This window comes from Opisthocomus hoazin, chromosome 4 (assembly GCF_030867145.1).
Source record: "Opisthocomus hoazin isolate bOpiHoa1 chromosome 4, bOpiHoa1.hap1, whole genome shotgun sequence".
Lineage (NCBI taxonomy): Eukaryota > Metazoa > Chordata > Aves > Opisthocomiformes > Opisthocomidae > Opisthocomus > Opisthocomus hoazin.
In genome coordinates this window covers 60,694,707-60,711,742 of record NC_134417.1, presented here as the reverse complement: position 1 = coordinate 60,711,742, position 17,036 = coordinate 60,694,707, and the positions used below count along the sequence as shown (strand labels likewise).

General features: G+C 41.6%; 1 protein-coding gene across 5 annotated transcripts in view; it reads left to right on the top strand.

Moving 5' to 3' along the window:
• Positions 1-17,036, top strand: part of HDAC9 (histone deacetylase 9) — a 499,199-nt gene that overhangs the window by 136,780 nt on the left and 345,383 nt on the right. The window contains exon 3 of one of the 5 annotated variants that reach the window (XM_075419193.1): positions 1,309-1,395. The exons of 3 other annotated variants lie outside the window; for them this stretch is intronic. In XM_075419193.1, coding sequence (XP_075275308.1) covers positions 1,309-1,395 — 87 coding nt within the window. Of the gene's footprint in view, positions 1-1,308; positions 1,396-17,036 lie in introns of those variants that run through there. One more of the 5 variants, XM_075419203.1, reaches the window with a different exon arrangement.

The window sequence follows — 17,036 nt, the reverse complement described above, 5'->3', positions numbered from 1 at the left end:
AAAATAGCTCTTGTGCATGAAAACTGTTCTGTTGAGAGCTCGATTATTAATAAAATCAACCTTGTTTATAACAGGTCTCTGGCAGTGGCTTTGCTACAGCTGCCCAGTGCTGGTGACTTCATTGACTCTCCCAGATGGGGCATTCCTGTGTGTTTGGGAGTGTATTGACATTGAATAGACACCTATCCGTGTGATTTATAATCCTGTCAATTTAAAAGCTGTCCCATTGTTGAGCTAGACTAATCTCGCTCACGTAATTGCCTATTTTGTCATAAAATTTTATAAATTATATATTTATATTATATTTTCTAGAATTATGTATCACCAAAACGTGAACATTCAATTTAGTTGATGTTTTATCACAGGACAACAGATCATACCATCTGAAATGAATTTCAATTTTTTTAATGGTGGTGCTCACGAAATGACCCCCCTTTGGGAAAGGGTCGTTCCACAGGTCCCCGCTGGCTGTGGGGGGCAGGGGCCGAGCGGAGGGAGCGTGGAGGCGCAGCGGGGTCGGAGGACGGGCAGTAGTGCTGTACGGTAGTGGCAGCTGCCAGCGCCTGGTCCTGACGCTGCGACGGTCCCTGGGCAGAAAGACACCAAGGGAAAGCTCTCCCCAGGACACTGCGAGATCTTAGCGAGGTTGTTGCCTGAAGGGACATAGGACTTTACGTAGGTTCCTGACGCCAGAGTGTTCTGGGACTGTATCAGACTGATGATGGGGTATTTTACTGGGACTATGGGCACGTGCAAGATTTGGTACGGATATTTAGGGGAAGGATCAAAGGTTGATGAAAGTGGGTCAGGGAGGAGGAAGCGTGGGAAAAGGGTGTAGAAGGAGCTTGTTGCTTGCAAGCAGGTTGCCGGTCGTTACGCTTGTCTGAGTGCTATGCCCGATGGCTGCAGTCTGTATTCTTACAACCTCCTATTACCAGTACCCTCGTACTCCCTCTGCCCTGAGCCTGCCTGTAGGAATGCTAAGAAACTTGGAGGTGGCCGGAGTGCCAGCCACAGGACCTGGGGCTCCCAGGCGCAGGCGGTGGCGGAGCCGGGCTCCGAGGGGCGGCTGCTGCACCCACCAAGTGTCTGCGCCGGCACGGCTGCTGCTCGTCGCAGGGATTTGAACGCGTGTGCTGTCGCTGGTTCACATTTAGTGCTTACAAATAGGACTGTATGGTTAAAGACGGTTTACTTTCTGCATGTTTAATATATGAGAGTAACTGACAGGTAGTAAGAAAGAATTTTGTTCTGTCCCTTGTGTTGATTCACTATTATGAAAGCAAACACAGATTTCCTCTCTTGCAGACTGGGTGCTTGAGACTGCACACAGGGTTTCGTACAGCATTCCTGAGATGCCTGAAGAAGTGTGTGGACTCTCTTATATAAATAATAGTGTGTATACAGTAATATATGTGTATATAAGAATATTATTTTTTTCTGTTTAATTCCACATGGATTTTATGAAAGAAAAATACAACGTAATGCAAATGGCAGGTGGAGAGCTTTGGTTTTTGGTGAAAGATTTTAGGAGCAAGAGGGTTAAAAGGGTGTCTAATCAGATTAGGAAAAATTTGTTGGTGGTTTCTCCCCACAAGGGAGTTTGCTAAAAGATAAAGTGAATTGCATCTATCTACAGATCAATGATCAAATAAGTATTTGTATATATGTGTAATATTTTTCTTATGTTGTTAACAGTAATGAATTGATCCCTAATGAATTGATAAAGCTTCTCACAGTAATTAGAAATGTTTGTTTGAGGCACTGCAATTATCAAATTAGGGCTTAACTCAAAGTTCAGTAGGTTGTTGTCAAGTGTCTTGTGCCTGGAAAAGGTGGACTGTAACATCTATCAGTGATTCACTTATGACAATGAGTAAAAATGGGTTTTTTAGCTGCACTTAGAATTGGAGATTTTCAAATGGTATGGTTTTACCCACGTAGTGTCTGTCAAAAATGTCATGTGAGTTGAATGAGAAATGTAAGTTACACTTACAGAAAGTTTCTAACGTGCAGTTCCATGAGTGTGTTGCAATATGTTGCTATTCAGAGAGAAGAAAAAAGAAAAAAAGGAGTAAAAATGGGAAATATTCAGCTGTTCGTTTTCTCTGAGATCACAACGCTGAATACTGTGCTTATGCTTTTGCTGTGATAAGCTTCTGAAGGCAGCGGTGCCTTGCACTTACATGGGAACACAGGAGTCGGTCCCTTTGGGGTTATAATTATGCGTTAGTCGATGTTGTATAGAAATGGCACATGGCAGTGAATGTGAATCCAGAATCTACACACTGTATATACAAGAGTTGTTTTGGAGTATGGGTTTCAGGTATAGGTATGATTTTACAAGAGGAAAAGCAACAAACAAATTATCCATGTTTTTTCCTTCTAGAGAGCTATGAAAAGCTTTAAATCACTTCATTTCACAATGGGGTATTTTATATACTCACCAAGTATTAGGGAAACCAATAAACATTTTAGAGGGCTTTAAATGGTATTAGAGGTATTACTTTTTGTGCTTATATAAGTACCTTACTTAAAAGGCAGGGCTTAGAGAATGTCATAAACATAATCCAAAATGAACTAAAATAGATTTCTGATCCATAAGAATATCACAACTTTTAGGGTCAACATAATGGATCTTCGTAAGTATTCGAAATATGAATTTACATATTTCACTGAGAATTTTGGGAATCTCCCATTTACAGATACAAAATTCATGTTCTAGGCCTGCTGCTATTATGCTCTACTGTTAATGTGTCCTTTAAAGTCAGGGGATGTAACTGTATGTGGGTGGATAAGGGAAATGGTGGAAAGCAGAGGAACACGTTTTGATTAAACATTTGAGTGTTTTGTGGCTCTTTTTTTTTTTTTGAAGGAAGGAAAGGAAATAGATATTTAAAGCTGTTGAGAATGTTGAAAACTGTTTCAGAACTGAAAATCAGTGCACAAATCGCAGATGAAATGTTTTCAAAGTGAGAGATGCCCTATTGGTATGCTGGTTAGATATGTGTGCACAAGACAGATAGATTTATCTATGGACTGTGTAACATGCATAAGCCAACTCGGACATTTGGAGATGTCTATGTGATGGATCACATAGCCTCATGATAAATGAGTTCATTCTGTGTGTGTAGCTGAATAGAAAGAACGTGTTTGTTGTGTGTCCAAAAAAACTTTGTAAGTTACCCTTGAGACTTACTATTAGTTGAATGGTTTTCACAAAGGTATGAATCGAAGTGGGAATAGCAGCCTTCGGATATATTTGAGAGGAGGTTGACATGCGGGTGGAGCTAGGCTTTTTATGGAGATGCCCAGGAAGATAACAAGAAACAGTTGTCATAAATTTGAAATAAAAGGAAAAAAAAAATCTGCCTGAGGATAATTAAGCGAACAGGTTACTTAGGGAGGTTGTGGAGCCTCCCGCCTTGGAGGTTCGTAGTGCCCAATTGGATAAAGCTCTGAGCAATGTGATCTAAATTCCGTGTTGATCCGGCAGAGCAGGAGCTTGGGCTAGACATGTCCCAAGGTCCCTCTGAACCTGAGTGCTTCTGCAAGTCTGCAATGCTTGCAGTGAACTTGGTCAAATTCAGCCTCCAAACGTAAGCCATTTCCTACTGCAGAAGTTGATGACTGTCCTTCCAACACAGCTGTAGTAAAATGTACCTCTCGTTACAAAACAGAATAGAAATACTTTATTTTCTAGGTTTAAACGTGGTATTACAGTTAAGTGCCGTATTTTTTCAGTGACTTGTAAGATGCACTCTGTCAAGGCGTTGTCTGTGGTATAAGGTTCCTTGTCATCATGCGACTCTGAGCATGAGCCTCTGCACTTGTACTAAAAATTTCCTGGTGTCACTGGAAAACTCATCTTTTAGTTCACAGTGCCTTTGAATCCTGGACAACTTCACTTTTTGCTTCTCTTGATCCTCTTAGAGTTGGCTGGTAGGGGGAGCTGTTGATTGGCGTTCAGTCCATTGGGTTAATATTGTTTTCCTTTTTTATTACTATTCACTAGAGGAATGACTATTTCAATGCTTGAGCGAAAAGACCGTTTTTTCCAGTTACTATGTTCAGAAAATATTCATTTGGGTACAGAAAAGGAGAAACCAGGAAGCATGAACAAGAATCTCTGATGTTCAGCTCCAAGTAATTAGTAGCATGTATTTATCTTGTATTGCCACAGCTCTTTAAAGGCTTTAGTGCTGTGTTTGTAAATGGGATGAAGCCTTGGAATGATACCTTGATAAACTTCGTTGTGCAGATCATAAAACCAGCAGGGTTCATTTGTATTTAGGATTGTTCCAGCATTCGGAAAGTGTTTGATTTGGCGGCAGTATCCCTCCCAGCTCTCACCCTGGTTCAGATTGTGCTTTTTCTCTGTTCCTTTTCCGTGCTGGACGGTGCGGCTGAAGCAGTCTTTCGCTTTCCGTACTGGCTAGGAGCAGAATGAGAGAGTTGTTTCTTCCCTGGGAGCTGGTGTGGGAAGGAGTCAGAAACATCTTTCAAACAGTCTTTCAAAGTCAGGAGTAATTGATGCTTTTTGAGTTCTCCAGACTGTGGTCTGTAGCTTACCAGGAGACATGTTATGAGGTTTTGTCCCCATCTGCTTGTTCCTGGCAATTTCCAGGAGTCCATAGGATCTTCACCGCCAAGAAGAGTCTGATGCCTTTTAAGACCTGGAAACCAGAAGAAGGCCAAGTAATGTCAAGATTCAGAACTCGTAATATAAAACTCTCATTCAGCTCCTGTTCTGGTGCTGTTTGTAGTGTCTCTCATGATTTAAAGGCAGGTCTGGAGGAAGCCTGAGAGCAATACCTGAGGAAGGCATCTAGACGTGTGTGATGTGCCTCACCAGGCTCGAGCTGCGGAGTGCAAAGGGGGGAACAACTGATTTTCAGGGTGGGTGCTGTTGCAGGTAGCTTAGCTTATTCGGTCGCAAACTGCTTGTGCCATAGTCAAACCACCAACCTTTGCATCAGAGTGCAGATACTTCTGAATGTGCTGTGGCGTCTTTATGGCAAGGATCCAAACTGCATCCCCAGTTAGACACTCAGTGTAGGGTGTAGGCGCTGGCGTCCTGATACTATACCTAGATTAAAAAAAGAAAAAAGAATTGCAGCCTGAGCAGAGGGAGCTGGCGCAGAGGAGTTCCCCCCCCCCACGCTCCCTTCCCCACCACCTTGGGCTGCTGGAAAGATTTGGGCTGCGTGCAGATGAGCCTTTTCTGTTCCTGTTTCCTCAGTTTGAAATGTTGACTCTTTGCTCGCAGATAATCTTTTGATCCTGCTTTGTCTGGCCCACAAACTTGTAAATCATGTCATTCATGTCATCATGGTTGCCAACTGTATTAATGTTTAAAAATAAAGCAAGCCAGTATATTTTCTTATGGCAGACATCCTGGAGCCCTCTGTTTTGGATGTTATAGGCATCATGCTACACAAGGGCCAACAGAAAATTCCTGAGCATAAAGTGATGGAAACAAATTTATATATAAGATATCCAGTCAAAAAAAAAAAAAAAAGGAAGAAAGAAAAAAGAAGGGTTTTGTGAATTAGGAAACGTTTTGGGGCAGCAGATTTTCAAATAAATGGCCCTGATTCAACCAAAACTGCAATGACTCATAATTGTATCTTTATAACATTCCTCCCTCCCACTGGGCTGTTTTGGCTTTTCCAACTGACTAATAGGAGTATCTGACAGTCGTCTTTATTTCTGATATACTGGAAATGTACTCAAGGATTTCCAAAAAAACACAGGCACAGTATTATTGAGGAGCTCATGGGATCCAGGTGCTATTTACTAAATGATTTCTTTTTCCTCACAGTTCAAAAAGACTCAACAAAGTGTTTGAAATTAATTTCAGTCACTTAAAAGCATTTGACAAGCACTCTGCTGCTGAGACTCAGCTAATTAGTGACGCTTTATTTTCCGAGACTGCTGCTTTTTAATTTGGTAACAGGTAGATATCAAAAAAATAATAATCATGATAAAAAAATTTTCTGTGCATACCTGAATAGAGACACATGGTTTTAGATGTGTAATTCTGGAGTGAAACGATTGCAACATCTGCTGTTGGGTTGCCGTACTATTCTCATTGCATACAATTCCACAATTACGTTTTGCTTTGAGAAGCTCGTGTACTTCCCTTGGTTGTAACATGCTTTAAGCTGTGCCAGAGACAAAGATTCTTGTTTTAATTTAGCATTATTTGAACTATAAAGTATTAAAAATTACCACTTGCTTTATGCCAGCTGTAATGCTGTGAAAAACTGTGGGTGCTTGGTTAAATGATAATTGCATGTGAGCATTCCAGACGCTGAAGCCCAAACTGCTCAAGCAGCAGCAGAAGGAGCAATAAGAAGGCAATGCTGGCAACGTCTGGGAGCTTAGAGCAGCAGAAATGTTTGCGGGAAGGGGAAGGCAGCTGGACAGCCCACTTCTCTGACTGACCTCAATACTTGACGGCGTGGTTTAGCCTGGCTGGATGTCAGGTGCCAGGTGATAGAGAGCCGCTCTATCACTCCGCCTCCTCAGCTGGGCAGGGGAGGGAAAATATATCAAAATGCTCATGTCTCGAGATAAGGACAGGGAGATCACTCAGCAATTACCATCAAGGAGAAAACAGTCGTGGCTTCGGGAAATTAGTTTAGTTTATTGCCAATCAAATCAGAGTAGAGTAATGAGAAATGAAAATCACCTTCCCCCCACCCCTCCCTTCTTGCTAGTCTCAACTTCACTCCTGAATTCTCTTCCTCCTCCCCCCGAGCAGTGCAGGGGGACGGGCAGTAGGGGTTGAGGTCAGTTCATCGCATGTTGTCTCTGCTGCTCCTTCCTCCCCACACTCTTCCCCTGCTCCAGCATGGTGTCCCTCCCACAGGAGACAGTCCTCCATGAACTGCTCCAGCGTGGGTCCTTCCCACGGGGTGCAGTCCCTCAGGAACAGGCTTCTCCAGCATGGGTCCCCCACGGGGTCACAAGCCCTGCCAGCAAACCTGCTCCGGCGTGGGCTTCTCTCTCCACAGGTCCTGGCAGAAGCCTCCTCCAACGCGGACTCCCCATGGGGTCATGGCCTCCTTCGGGCATCCACCTGCTCTGGTGTGGGATCGCTTCCATGGGCTACAGGTGAATATCTGCTCCACTGTGGACCTCCACGGGCTGCAGGGGCACAGCCTGCCTCACCATGGTCTTCTCCATGGGCTGCAGGGGAATCTCTGCCCTGGCATCTGGAGCACATTATCCCAGAGGTGCTACCACCATCGCTGATGGGCTCAGCCTTCGCCAGTGGTGGGTCTGTCTTGAAGCCAGCGGGCAGTGGCTCTGTTGGAGATGGGGGAAGCTTCTGGCAGCCTCTCACAGAAGCCACCCCTGTAGCCCCTTTCTACCAGAACCTTGCTGTGCAAACCCACGACACCTGAGTATATCAGAGGTATATTCCTCTTCTGTGAGAGGACCACTTGGGGCACGACATTTCCTGATTTCTGCGATGTGAACAGAAAGCCATAATAGGCCTCCTGCTGATCATCCCCTCAAATTCAGCGTGTCACAGCTGCGGTGCATCCTCTCAAATCTGTCAAGGAACAGTTTTCAGTTGCAGCCCAGTTTTCTGTTCAGCAGTAGTGCAGTGAAAGACTGAGTAATGGTTCTTCGTTCAGCTGTGGTGGTATTTGATGGCTGCATAAAACAATTTATTTTTTCTTTTATCTCTTTAAACACATTCTTACATGCTTCATTTTGCTGCTTTAAAATTGTGTTGTTTGCAATGTGAACTCATGCATGCAAATTCAGGATATGCAAGTTTTCAGTATCTTGCAGAACTTTATTTATGTTTATATATTAGATTGGTCTTTAAATGCGTAAGTAATGCACTAAGATTTCCAAAAGAATTTGCTCTGTTCAGAGCACAGAGGTATGTAAATAGCTGTTATGCATCTTCGCATGTCCTGGTAATTTCACTTGCATAAATACCTAGCAGTGGACTCATAATTACGAAGCTAAACTTTCCAGAGTGTGCAAGCTGTTCCTGCACAAGTAAATAATTGCAGAGCAGACTTACTTTTAAGTTTACATTTAATTCAACCGCTGTATGGTATGTGCACAATTGAGAATTACAGGAGAGAGGAATACCCCTGTGAAAGTTTGTTTCAGCACGCTGGGCTTTGAAGGATAACTAGTTAGTTCAATCAGTCATGAGTTCATCAGATCAAAACCATACTTGTGGGATGTTTTGATTCGAAGAGCACAGAGTCATGTGAAACAGAGGCTAGAAAAAAAAAACCGCCAAAATTCACTGCAGTTTTTGTTTTCGTAGTAGCTTGCATTTGGATTTTTTTGACTTCATTTCATGTACCCGGAACAATCAGAAAACTTTACTCCAGTGAAGTTTTTACACAGCTGTTAAAAGGTGCTTTTTCTGAAGCAGTATCTTCCTGTCTATGCCACTGTGACACGGTGTTTGGTTAAAGAGGATTGAGAAGTGAAGGTTGTGAAGTGCGATATTCTACTTAAAACAGGAGCATAGTCTAGTCCACTTCTGCTTCCAGGTTCTTTCCATGGCATCAGTTGAAAACTTGGGCTGGCCCTTGGCGTAAGTGCGTCTCTGCCTGCTGTAAATACTTAGTACTACATTAGACAAGTCACCTCATGTCAATGTTTCAGTTCTTTAATTATATTACAGAGCTAATATGCTGCTTCTCCCCTTCATTGACTTTCACATCTGTTTTATCTCCATCCAGCAGAACCCTGAATGGGTCATTTTTCCCTGCTCTGTTTTAAAAAGAGCCTTGCTTGGTGGTGTTCCCATCTCAGGTGAGGCCCCTAACCATTGCCATAATAAATTCATCTAACAATAAATAATGATAGTTTAAACCCACAGTCCCCTGTATTTCTAGAGGATTTTACACTGTATCTGTGCACCCTATAGTGAGAAAAGATCCTGCCTGCAATATTTCAGCTGACTCATAAACATTTAATCAAATTTTATGGCGATAACCATGACCCTGATGTAGTCTGAGACCTCTCTGCTGTGAATTCATTCAGTTCAGTAGTATTTCAATGTCTGTTTTGCAGAAATTTTGTATCCTTCAAAAATAGAGATTTTAAATTAGATATTAAAATAGAATATGTTCAGCATACTATATTCAGTTTATTTTTTTGTTTTGTTTTTTTTACTGCCCATGCAGTTTCAGTTTCCAGTGTGCCAGTCTTTTCTGTGACTGCGCCTAAGTACTTCGCGGGCGTTGTTGGAAGGCCAGATGCTGTGATGTTGCTGACAGTGCCTTGAGCAATGGACCAGCACCTGATCGGGTGCAGTGACTGAGGCCTGAGCGCGCCCGACGAAGTGACACAAGGCGAGCAGGGTTGTTGCTGCTGGCCGCTTGCCGAGCGGGCACCATGTCCGTATCTGCCTCAATGGACCCCGCAGGTACATGCTGGCAGCCTTGCAACAGCAGCAGCTGCCTGGGGCAGCTCACATACCCAAGAACATGCCGGGGAATTTCCAGCAAGCTTTGAATAGGTGGGGCAAGTCAGCAAGTTAAAAGCATTTAAGTTTTTGGTTGAACTCTGTAGGGACTGATGTGTCAAGTAAAGAATCCTGCCCACCGGCAGGGCTTTCCCCAGAGGAGGCTGGGGAACGGCCCGAGTGAAGGCAGGAGCTGAAGTACAGCAGACAGATGAGCTTTGCCCTCACATGGAGAAGGCAGGCATGTCCTTCCCCTAAGCTGGTTGCCATCCATGTGACTCCTGGTTCATCCCAGGAACCTGCTGGGCCAAGCTGGGGGCCTTGTGTAGATTCAGAATTCTTTGCTGGTCCAAAAGAGCTGTGTTATCAGAACGCTGAAGGTGTCCTAGAGACTCGCTCTCCTGCCATCAAAGGCGGTTTGGTTTTTCCTGAGATCGAACCAGGGAGCAGTGTTACATCTGTGCCCTGCTGCCATACTTAGGGTTGTGGCATGATGGGGTGGACAATTCTACTGAAGCAATTCTGTGTGTGTGTATTTTTAAAAATTTCCTTCTCTGGTATTACTTGCTGGGAACTTACTCATTTCATAGCAACCTGATGATAGCAGGTTGCATTTTTACTAGTGCAAATCATAGCGTCCTATTTAATAGTGCAGCCTTCTGAAAGGTGTGCTGGAGAAAAACAGTATGACAACATCATGGAGGCTTGTTTGTATCACTCAATAGATAAGAGAACAACAAAACAATTTTTTTTTAGTTAGTGATCTTTTTTTCCCCAAGGCTCAATTAACCGATCAAATCTAACTACCTTTTATTTTCATTTGTTGTTTAACCCCAAACAATGACATGCAGATGCAGTCTGTAGGGTAGGTGAATTCTGGTTTCCACTGGTATCAGTGAAACTTCTGCTAATTTAGTGAAGATACCATATGGTCCATAGCTCTTTGCTTTCCTTCTTAGATAGAATAATGTCATTTCACAATGGGGTTTTCAAATAGATGGAAGACAGCTTAGAGAACTGAAGGAGTGAAGTGTTTTATGAATTGTAATGTGAAACTGAAGAAAAATAAGAAGTTGAGCATGCATTGTATATGAAACTTCCTTAAAAATAGCTGCTTTCCTATATGGTAGCAAAAATGTGTCATGCAGCTTAAAAACCTGTAGCCCTTTATTGTCAAGGTATGCGTGGCAACCAAACTACAGTTTCGAATTCAGGACTTTTGGCCTTCATTCCTGGGGCAACGAGGCTAAAATGGTAACAGCCTCTACCTTTCCTCCTCAAGCTTTAAATCACCTTGGAAAATTTCAGCCAGATTTAGCAGAAGAGCAGAAGTCTGGAATTCAAGACTAAAAGTCTGCAGCGCAGGCAGTGACTGTGTGATAGCTTGGCTTGCTAATTGCTTACTGAACATATTGGCATTTGTGAAGCTATTAAGTGTTAATTTAGCTATATGATACTAATTCGTGTTCATTTTTCAAATAGCAATTAGTTTTCCCTGGGCTTTTTTAAAGTATGTAGGTAGACACAAGCCAAAGTATTATGTACTGTGTGGTACAATTAGAATAGAAACTAATCTTGAAAAAACATGATTTTATATATATATATATATTTTTTCTAGCAAGGTGGGACCTCTGTTCCTGTTTGCTCACAGTATTGGGAATATGTATATTTTAAAAACTTAAAAAAAATATCACGAGGAGTCATACGTACGAAGAAAGTATTGGTGCTGTCAATTTGTTTTCTTAAACCTTTGGTAGAGAAACATCATGCCCTCTGACTCTGAAGTACACTGCAAACTCAGAAATTCATACTAATTAACAACCTGAATTAATCTTGATTGCCTATATAAGTTCCCTCCTGCTATTTTCTGCTGCTGAGAGCAGTGTGCAGATGTTCTTTCATGCTAATCATTAAAGAGAAAAAATATGCTTCATTTCTTCTGACCTAGGCGTTAGTCAATTTGAATAGCAAATCATTATTGTATGCCTAGTTCCTAACTCAGTTTTAAGTGCTCCTCATTCTAATCCATAATACAGGGTTTTTTTCCTTGAAAAGCATTGTTTAGGTGTTTTTTTTTTTCTGAAGTAGGGCAGTACCTCAGTGTGCAAGGAGAAATTTTAATGTCATTATGAATGAATCCTTTGAAACAAAGATGTTGAAGTCTTTTCTCAGATTTTAGGAATTTGCTTTTTATATTGAAAAAGGATTTTTTTTTTAACACAATAGGCATTCCATGCAACATTTGTGTCATAAATATATCCTGATACATCAAAACAGACAGTCCCAGTCACTGATTTGCATGGTTGCAGCCAAAACATTTCCAAATTTGGTACAGATATTAGTAAGCAGTATCACTCAGAAAAATATTTTGTTGCTACCAACTGACATACTCCTTATGCTGCACAGTTTCCTTGTGAAGCTTCCATCTTTTCCTACTCTTTAATTATATGATGATTTTCTAAATTATTGCTAATAAACTGGACAGTATTGAAAGATTTAATGACAGATACATAGTAAGATACACTATTACTTTATGTTAATGTATTTTAAACTAGATTATACATGTAAATTTTTAATACCAGTGATGAACCACAGGATAACTAGTCTGATGCAAAACAATATACAGTATGAGGATGTACTTCCACTTTATTTTTACTTCTCACACGTGTTTCTCTAAAGCTCAGATTATCCTGTGACTAGTGGAAGACAATCTGTTAACTGAAACCTAGGCTACTTTTTTCTTTCTTAAGGCCCAATTTAGACTAAATTTCAAAAACTAAATAAACAACAGTCTGCCTGCCCATTAAGAAGAGTGTGTCAGGTTTCTGTGTATGTAAGTCTTTTAAATAATCTCCACTTAACTGTTCACAAGGGGCTGCGTAATCTTTAACGATTTACATTGCCGTCGCCTTTTGGCCCAGCATGATGGGGATGTGCTTGGGTGTTGCCAGGTGGGAAGGATTTGCTCGCTGAAATACAGCTGCAGGTAACTCCCCAGCGTGCACTATATGCCCCCAGCATGATGGGCAGTACACGCATTTAAAAATGGTGAGGGAAGGGTTTTGTCTGCGCCGACACTTTAGTTAATATGAAACCCGTACCAATATGCTGACTAGTTGAATACAGTTTTGAAGAGGAATAAGCTGTCCCTCTACAATTTGTCTGTATTACAAAGTTTGCTTTAGTAAAGGCATTGCAAACATTGAGGTGTAGAAGAGATGTGCGTGACACCCGTGCATTGCAGCTGTGCGCTGCTCTGTTCCTCCACGTTGGGGCCAGGCTGGGCTCTCCTGCTGTTGGGCTCCTGCTGCCCATGGCAGCCACGCCGGGATGTCAGGACCAGAATGGACACGGGAGGTTCGCAGGCAGAGAAACCTGTAGAGGGCGGGGTTTCTGAGCACCCTGGGACTTCTTGGGAAAAGAGCCCGGAGCTTGGAAGGTTAACAGACCTCACAGTGCACTAGGAGAAACCTAAAGAGTTGGAAGTAGCAAGACATTGGAAAGAGGGGACCTGCGTGGCAGAGTTGTCACAGGGATCTCCTGGGCGGGGACACTGGTGCTGTGACTGGAAGCTGTAGGGCGGCAGCTTGAGGCTGGGGCAGGAGAGAAATCCACTGCCACGCTTCACTGCAGATGAAGCATAGAGCAGCTGTGCGTGGATCGCAGTAAGTGCTGCACAATGCTAACCACTGCTTAAGGACGAAGGTAATGGCACTGGTGATGTCCTGGCTCGGCAGCTGAGAGGAATGGCTCCCCTCGACATTCATTCCTCCAGCTCTGCACTTCTGCTTTGGTGGGTCGGGAACCTGCTGCACAACTTACCTGACTTTGGAAAACTTAAAATCAAGCATGTGGCCACAGTGTGAAACAGAGGAAAACCATCAAAGAAATGTCAAGAGCCTGGAAAGAAGTGTGTTTATATCTGCATTGCTATTCTGTGCAAAGAATAAGGTGTGAGTGAAGACTACATCATGATCAAAGAGGAGAGAGTTAAAGGTGTAACAGAGCGATGACTGTTTTGAGCAAATGTGTCGTAAGTTCTGTAGGAAAAAACAGTGCATAGAGATGTGGTTAAAGATTCAGTTACAGAAGCCATGCACAAGGGTATTAAAATGAAAGTTGCGCCGTTGAGATTAATCTGGTATTTCCTGCCTTTTTAATCAGACCCTTTAAAGTTTGTTTGAGTTGCTGTGTATGTGTGGTCACATACTCCAGTGCAGGTGTGTGTCATTCTATCACTGTATCTGTATTGAATCACCATAAATCATTACCATTTTAGTGCTAAAACCAAAGAATATTCACAGACTCAAATCTCCAGAGAAAATTACAGAATTTTTATGTGAAATTTTTACTCTTGCAATGCTTTAAATATATCGGAAGACGTATCTGGCTCAAGATGTCGTTGAGCTGAAAATAGTTGGAGGCTGGGAAAACAGTGTTTGTTCTGTTCTTACTCTTCCCTAGGTACATGTGCATGAGTCACTGCATCAGGCTGGGTACGGAGCTAAATGAACCTGTGCTCTGACCCAGGACACCCATTCCTATGTCACCATAACTTAATTGTGCTAAGTAAATAAAGCCAAATTCACTGAAATATTTTTGAAGTTTTAATGCCAGCACTACCAATACCTTAAAAAAAAAATGCCCCAATAAAATAATTATTTATGTTTGTTGAAGTTGTGGAGCATCTTGCATTTCTTTTTCAGGAATCAAATGAGAAAATTATGTTCTAATTTAATTGTGGTTATGAAAAAGATCATCTAAAAGGAGGAAGATTTGACAGAGCATTCAAATATTCATGAAAGGGTCTGGAAAGAATAGTCTTTGAGGTAGCTCTGCAGTGCTTAGGCTGCCCTATTGGTATTGCTGGCTCTGCTTTGCCATGGGGGAATATTGAGCTCGGTCAGGCAGATGGTCACTGAAGACATTATTTTTGGCTTTTGGGGTCAGTACTGCAGATCCAGACTCAAATTTTTGCAGGTGTGGAATTTCTTTGAATGTTTGGTAGTTTACTCATTTAAAAAAAGCTAAACTGAGGGTTGTTTTTTTTTTTTCTTAAATGTTCATTGAAAAAATTGCTGCTGAACTGAGTCTTTACATGCCATATTTCAGCCCCAAGCAGATTTTTACGGCTGAGTAATAAACCCCTGGAAATGGGGTTTTATAATGGAAAATGCAACTTAACCTTAAGTAGAATAGCACCTTACAATAACACATACTTGGAACCTACAAAATCCCTCGCTCCCACGGGTGATGTTATAGTGAAAAGGAGTGTAATAACAGTTTAATTTATCATAAATACATAACATTTTATGATGATTTGATCGTGTTGAAAAATTTCACCTTATAGATTTTAATAAAGCAACCTACTGGTAAACTTATTGCAGTTGGCTTTCTTTTGCTTTGACTAGAGGGCTCAGAAGAGTGAAGCGTAAATGACTTAGTTTTAGAAGCTGGTTAATAAAAAATAGATTTCCTTTCCCTTTGACTTGTTTATGAAGCTGAAAAATGACTAGGCAGGTCACTGGTGTGTGGCAGAGCTAATTTATACAGTTCTTCAACTGGCAATGAGCAAAACGTTACACTTAAGCTGAGTAATCCGTTTTCCTTCGTGAACGTGAAATGCAATAAATGAGCTAAGATACATATATCAAAACCAGGAAGATTCACATCTTCTGCCAAACAGGAGAAAGAGACAAATGTGGGCTGTGCTACCTTTGGGGCAAATTGGTCACCAGCAGTGCCGCCTAGCAGGGATAGTCTGACCTTGCTTTCTTACTTTGCAGTGCTGTGGTGAGAGCTGTGTTTCTTGGCTATACTCTGTGTAATTGAAGTGGCATCAAGGACTGCTGCAAATCAAAGCACAAGTCGTGTAGACAGTTTCCTTGCCCAGTAACCAACCTAAGATTCGTGGTACCTTCCTAATGAAATAAGGTTGTTGGCTTTTTCGCTTTGTTTCTCTACCCATCCCATATAATTTATAAATGAGAAATTGGGTAGTAGAAGTTAGGTTTTTATTATGCTGTACACTGTTGTGTTCCGCTATTGTGTTGGTCTTCTCTAAGTTCTAACAATTTAGAGGGAGAAAAAGTGTTATTTGACTTCATTTTTTGTTTCAGAAACATTAGGATTGTTTCAGTTAAACTTGGGAGGACTTTTGGATCAAGCGTATGTTGTACACTGACACTGTACTGATAATAATGATAAAAAAATGCTTTGTATGTAAAGTTATGGTGCTTACGGATGAAACTTAATACTGTATGCCAAGCCCTTAAAACTTGTAAAAAGTTGCCTAAAATGACTTGAATAAACACTGTAGTTCTGAATGAAAACTCCTACTGGACATCTAGAGAACCAGAAATCAATGGTATTGCTTGTTCCTGTTCAACCAGTCTTCTGAGAGCGATTTCCTGAGGAGCTGGGAATCTCTCCAAGAGATGCTTAAAATGCCATTCCTACAAAATGTGAATGCAAACTGATTTTTATTGTTTTTATTGGAATGTGAATTGGATTGATGACTAGTAATCAACTAAGTGTTTGGTGTTATAGTATAGATCTAGAACCAAGTGAATGATAAATTAGATATTACCAGAATGTCACATCTTTGCATTTTTGTTGTAAAATATTGTTTTGGTCTGCACTTGTAAATGGTTTTGATCCCCTTTCCTCTATAAATGAAATGAAATGAAAATTACTGTAGATAAAAATAACGTGAAATCAGAATGTTTCCAATTAGGGTTTATAGCGTATGTCTGAAAATGTTTGGCCTATGGGCTTTCATAATGTTTTTTTTGGTCTGTTTTGGTTGGGGTTTTTTTCAGTATGATAATCACTTGCTTTCTCCCTTGACTCGTACAAATATTGATTTTATTGTAATTCTCACAAACAGAGACACAAAGAAAACGGAGTGACAAGGCAGAAGATAAATATTTTTTGTTTAATATGCTGGAAGATGCTTTGAGTGTGCCATAAAGCCCACAGCTATTTCTTCAGTCAATTTGTGATCAGGTAAAGGAACACAGATGAGCTGCTGGGCAGGATTTCAGTTAGGTGAAGGGTCTGGAGAACAAGTCTTATGAGGAACGGCTGAGGGAACTGGGGCTGTTTAGTCTGGAGAAGAGAAGGCTGGGGGAGGACCTTATTGCTCTCTACAACTACCTGAAAGGAGGTTGTAGTGAGGCATGTGTCAGTCTCTTCTCCCAAGTGACTAGTGATAGGATGAGAGGCAATGGCCTCAAGTTGTGTCAGGGTAGGTTCAGATTGAATATTTGGAAAAATTTCTTTACTGAAAGAGTGGTCAGGCACTGGAACAGACTGCCCAGGGAACTGGTGGAGTCACCATCCCTGGAGGTGTTCAAAAAATGTGTCGATGTGGGACTTCAGGACGTGGTTTAGCAGGCATGGTGGTGCTGGGTTGACGGTTGGACTTGATGATCTTAGAGGTCTTTTCCAAACTTAATGGTTCGATGATTCTATAATATTTCTTTTCAGTGGTAGTGGATAGCGGTCTCCTGAAAAGGGATCTTTTAGAAGTAAACCTGCAGACCTAAATTATAACTTGGCCTGACAAAAATCA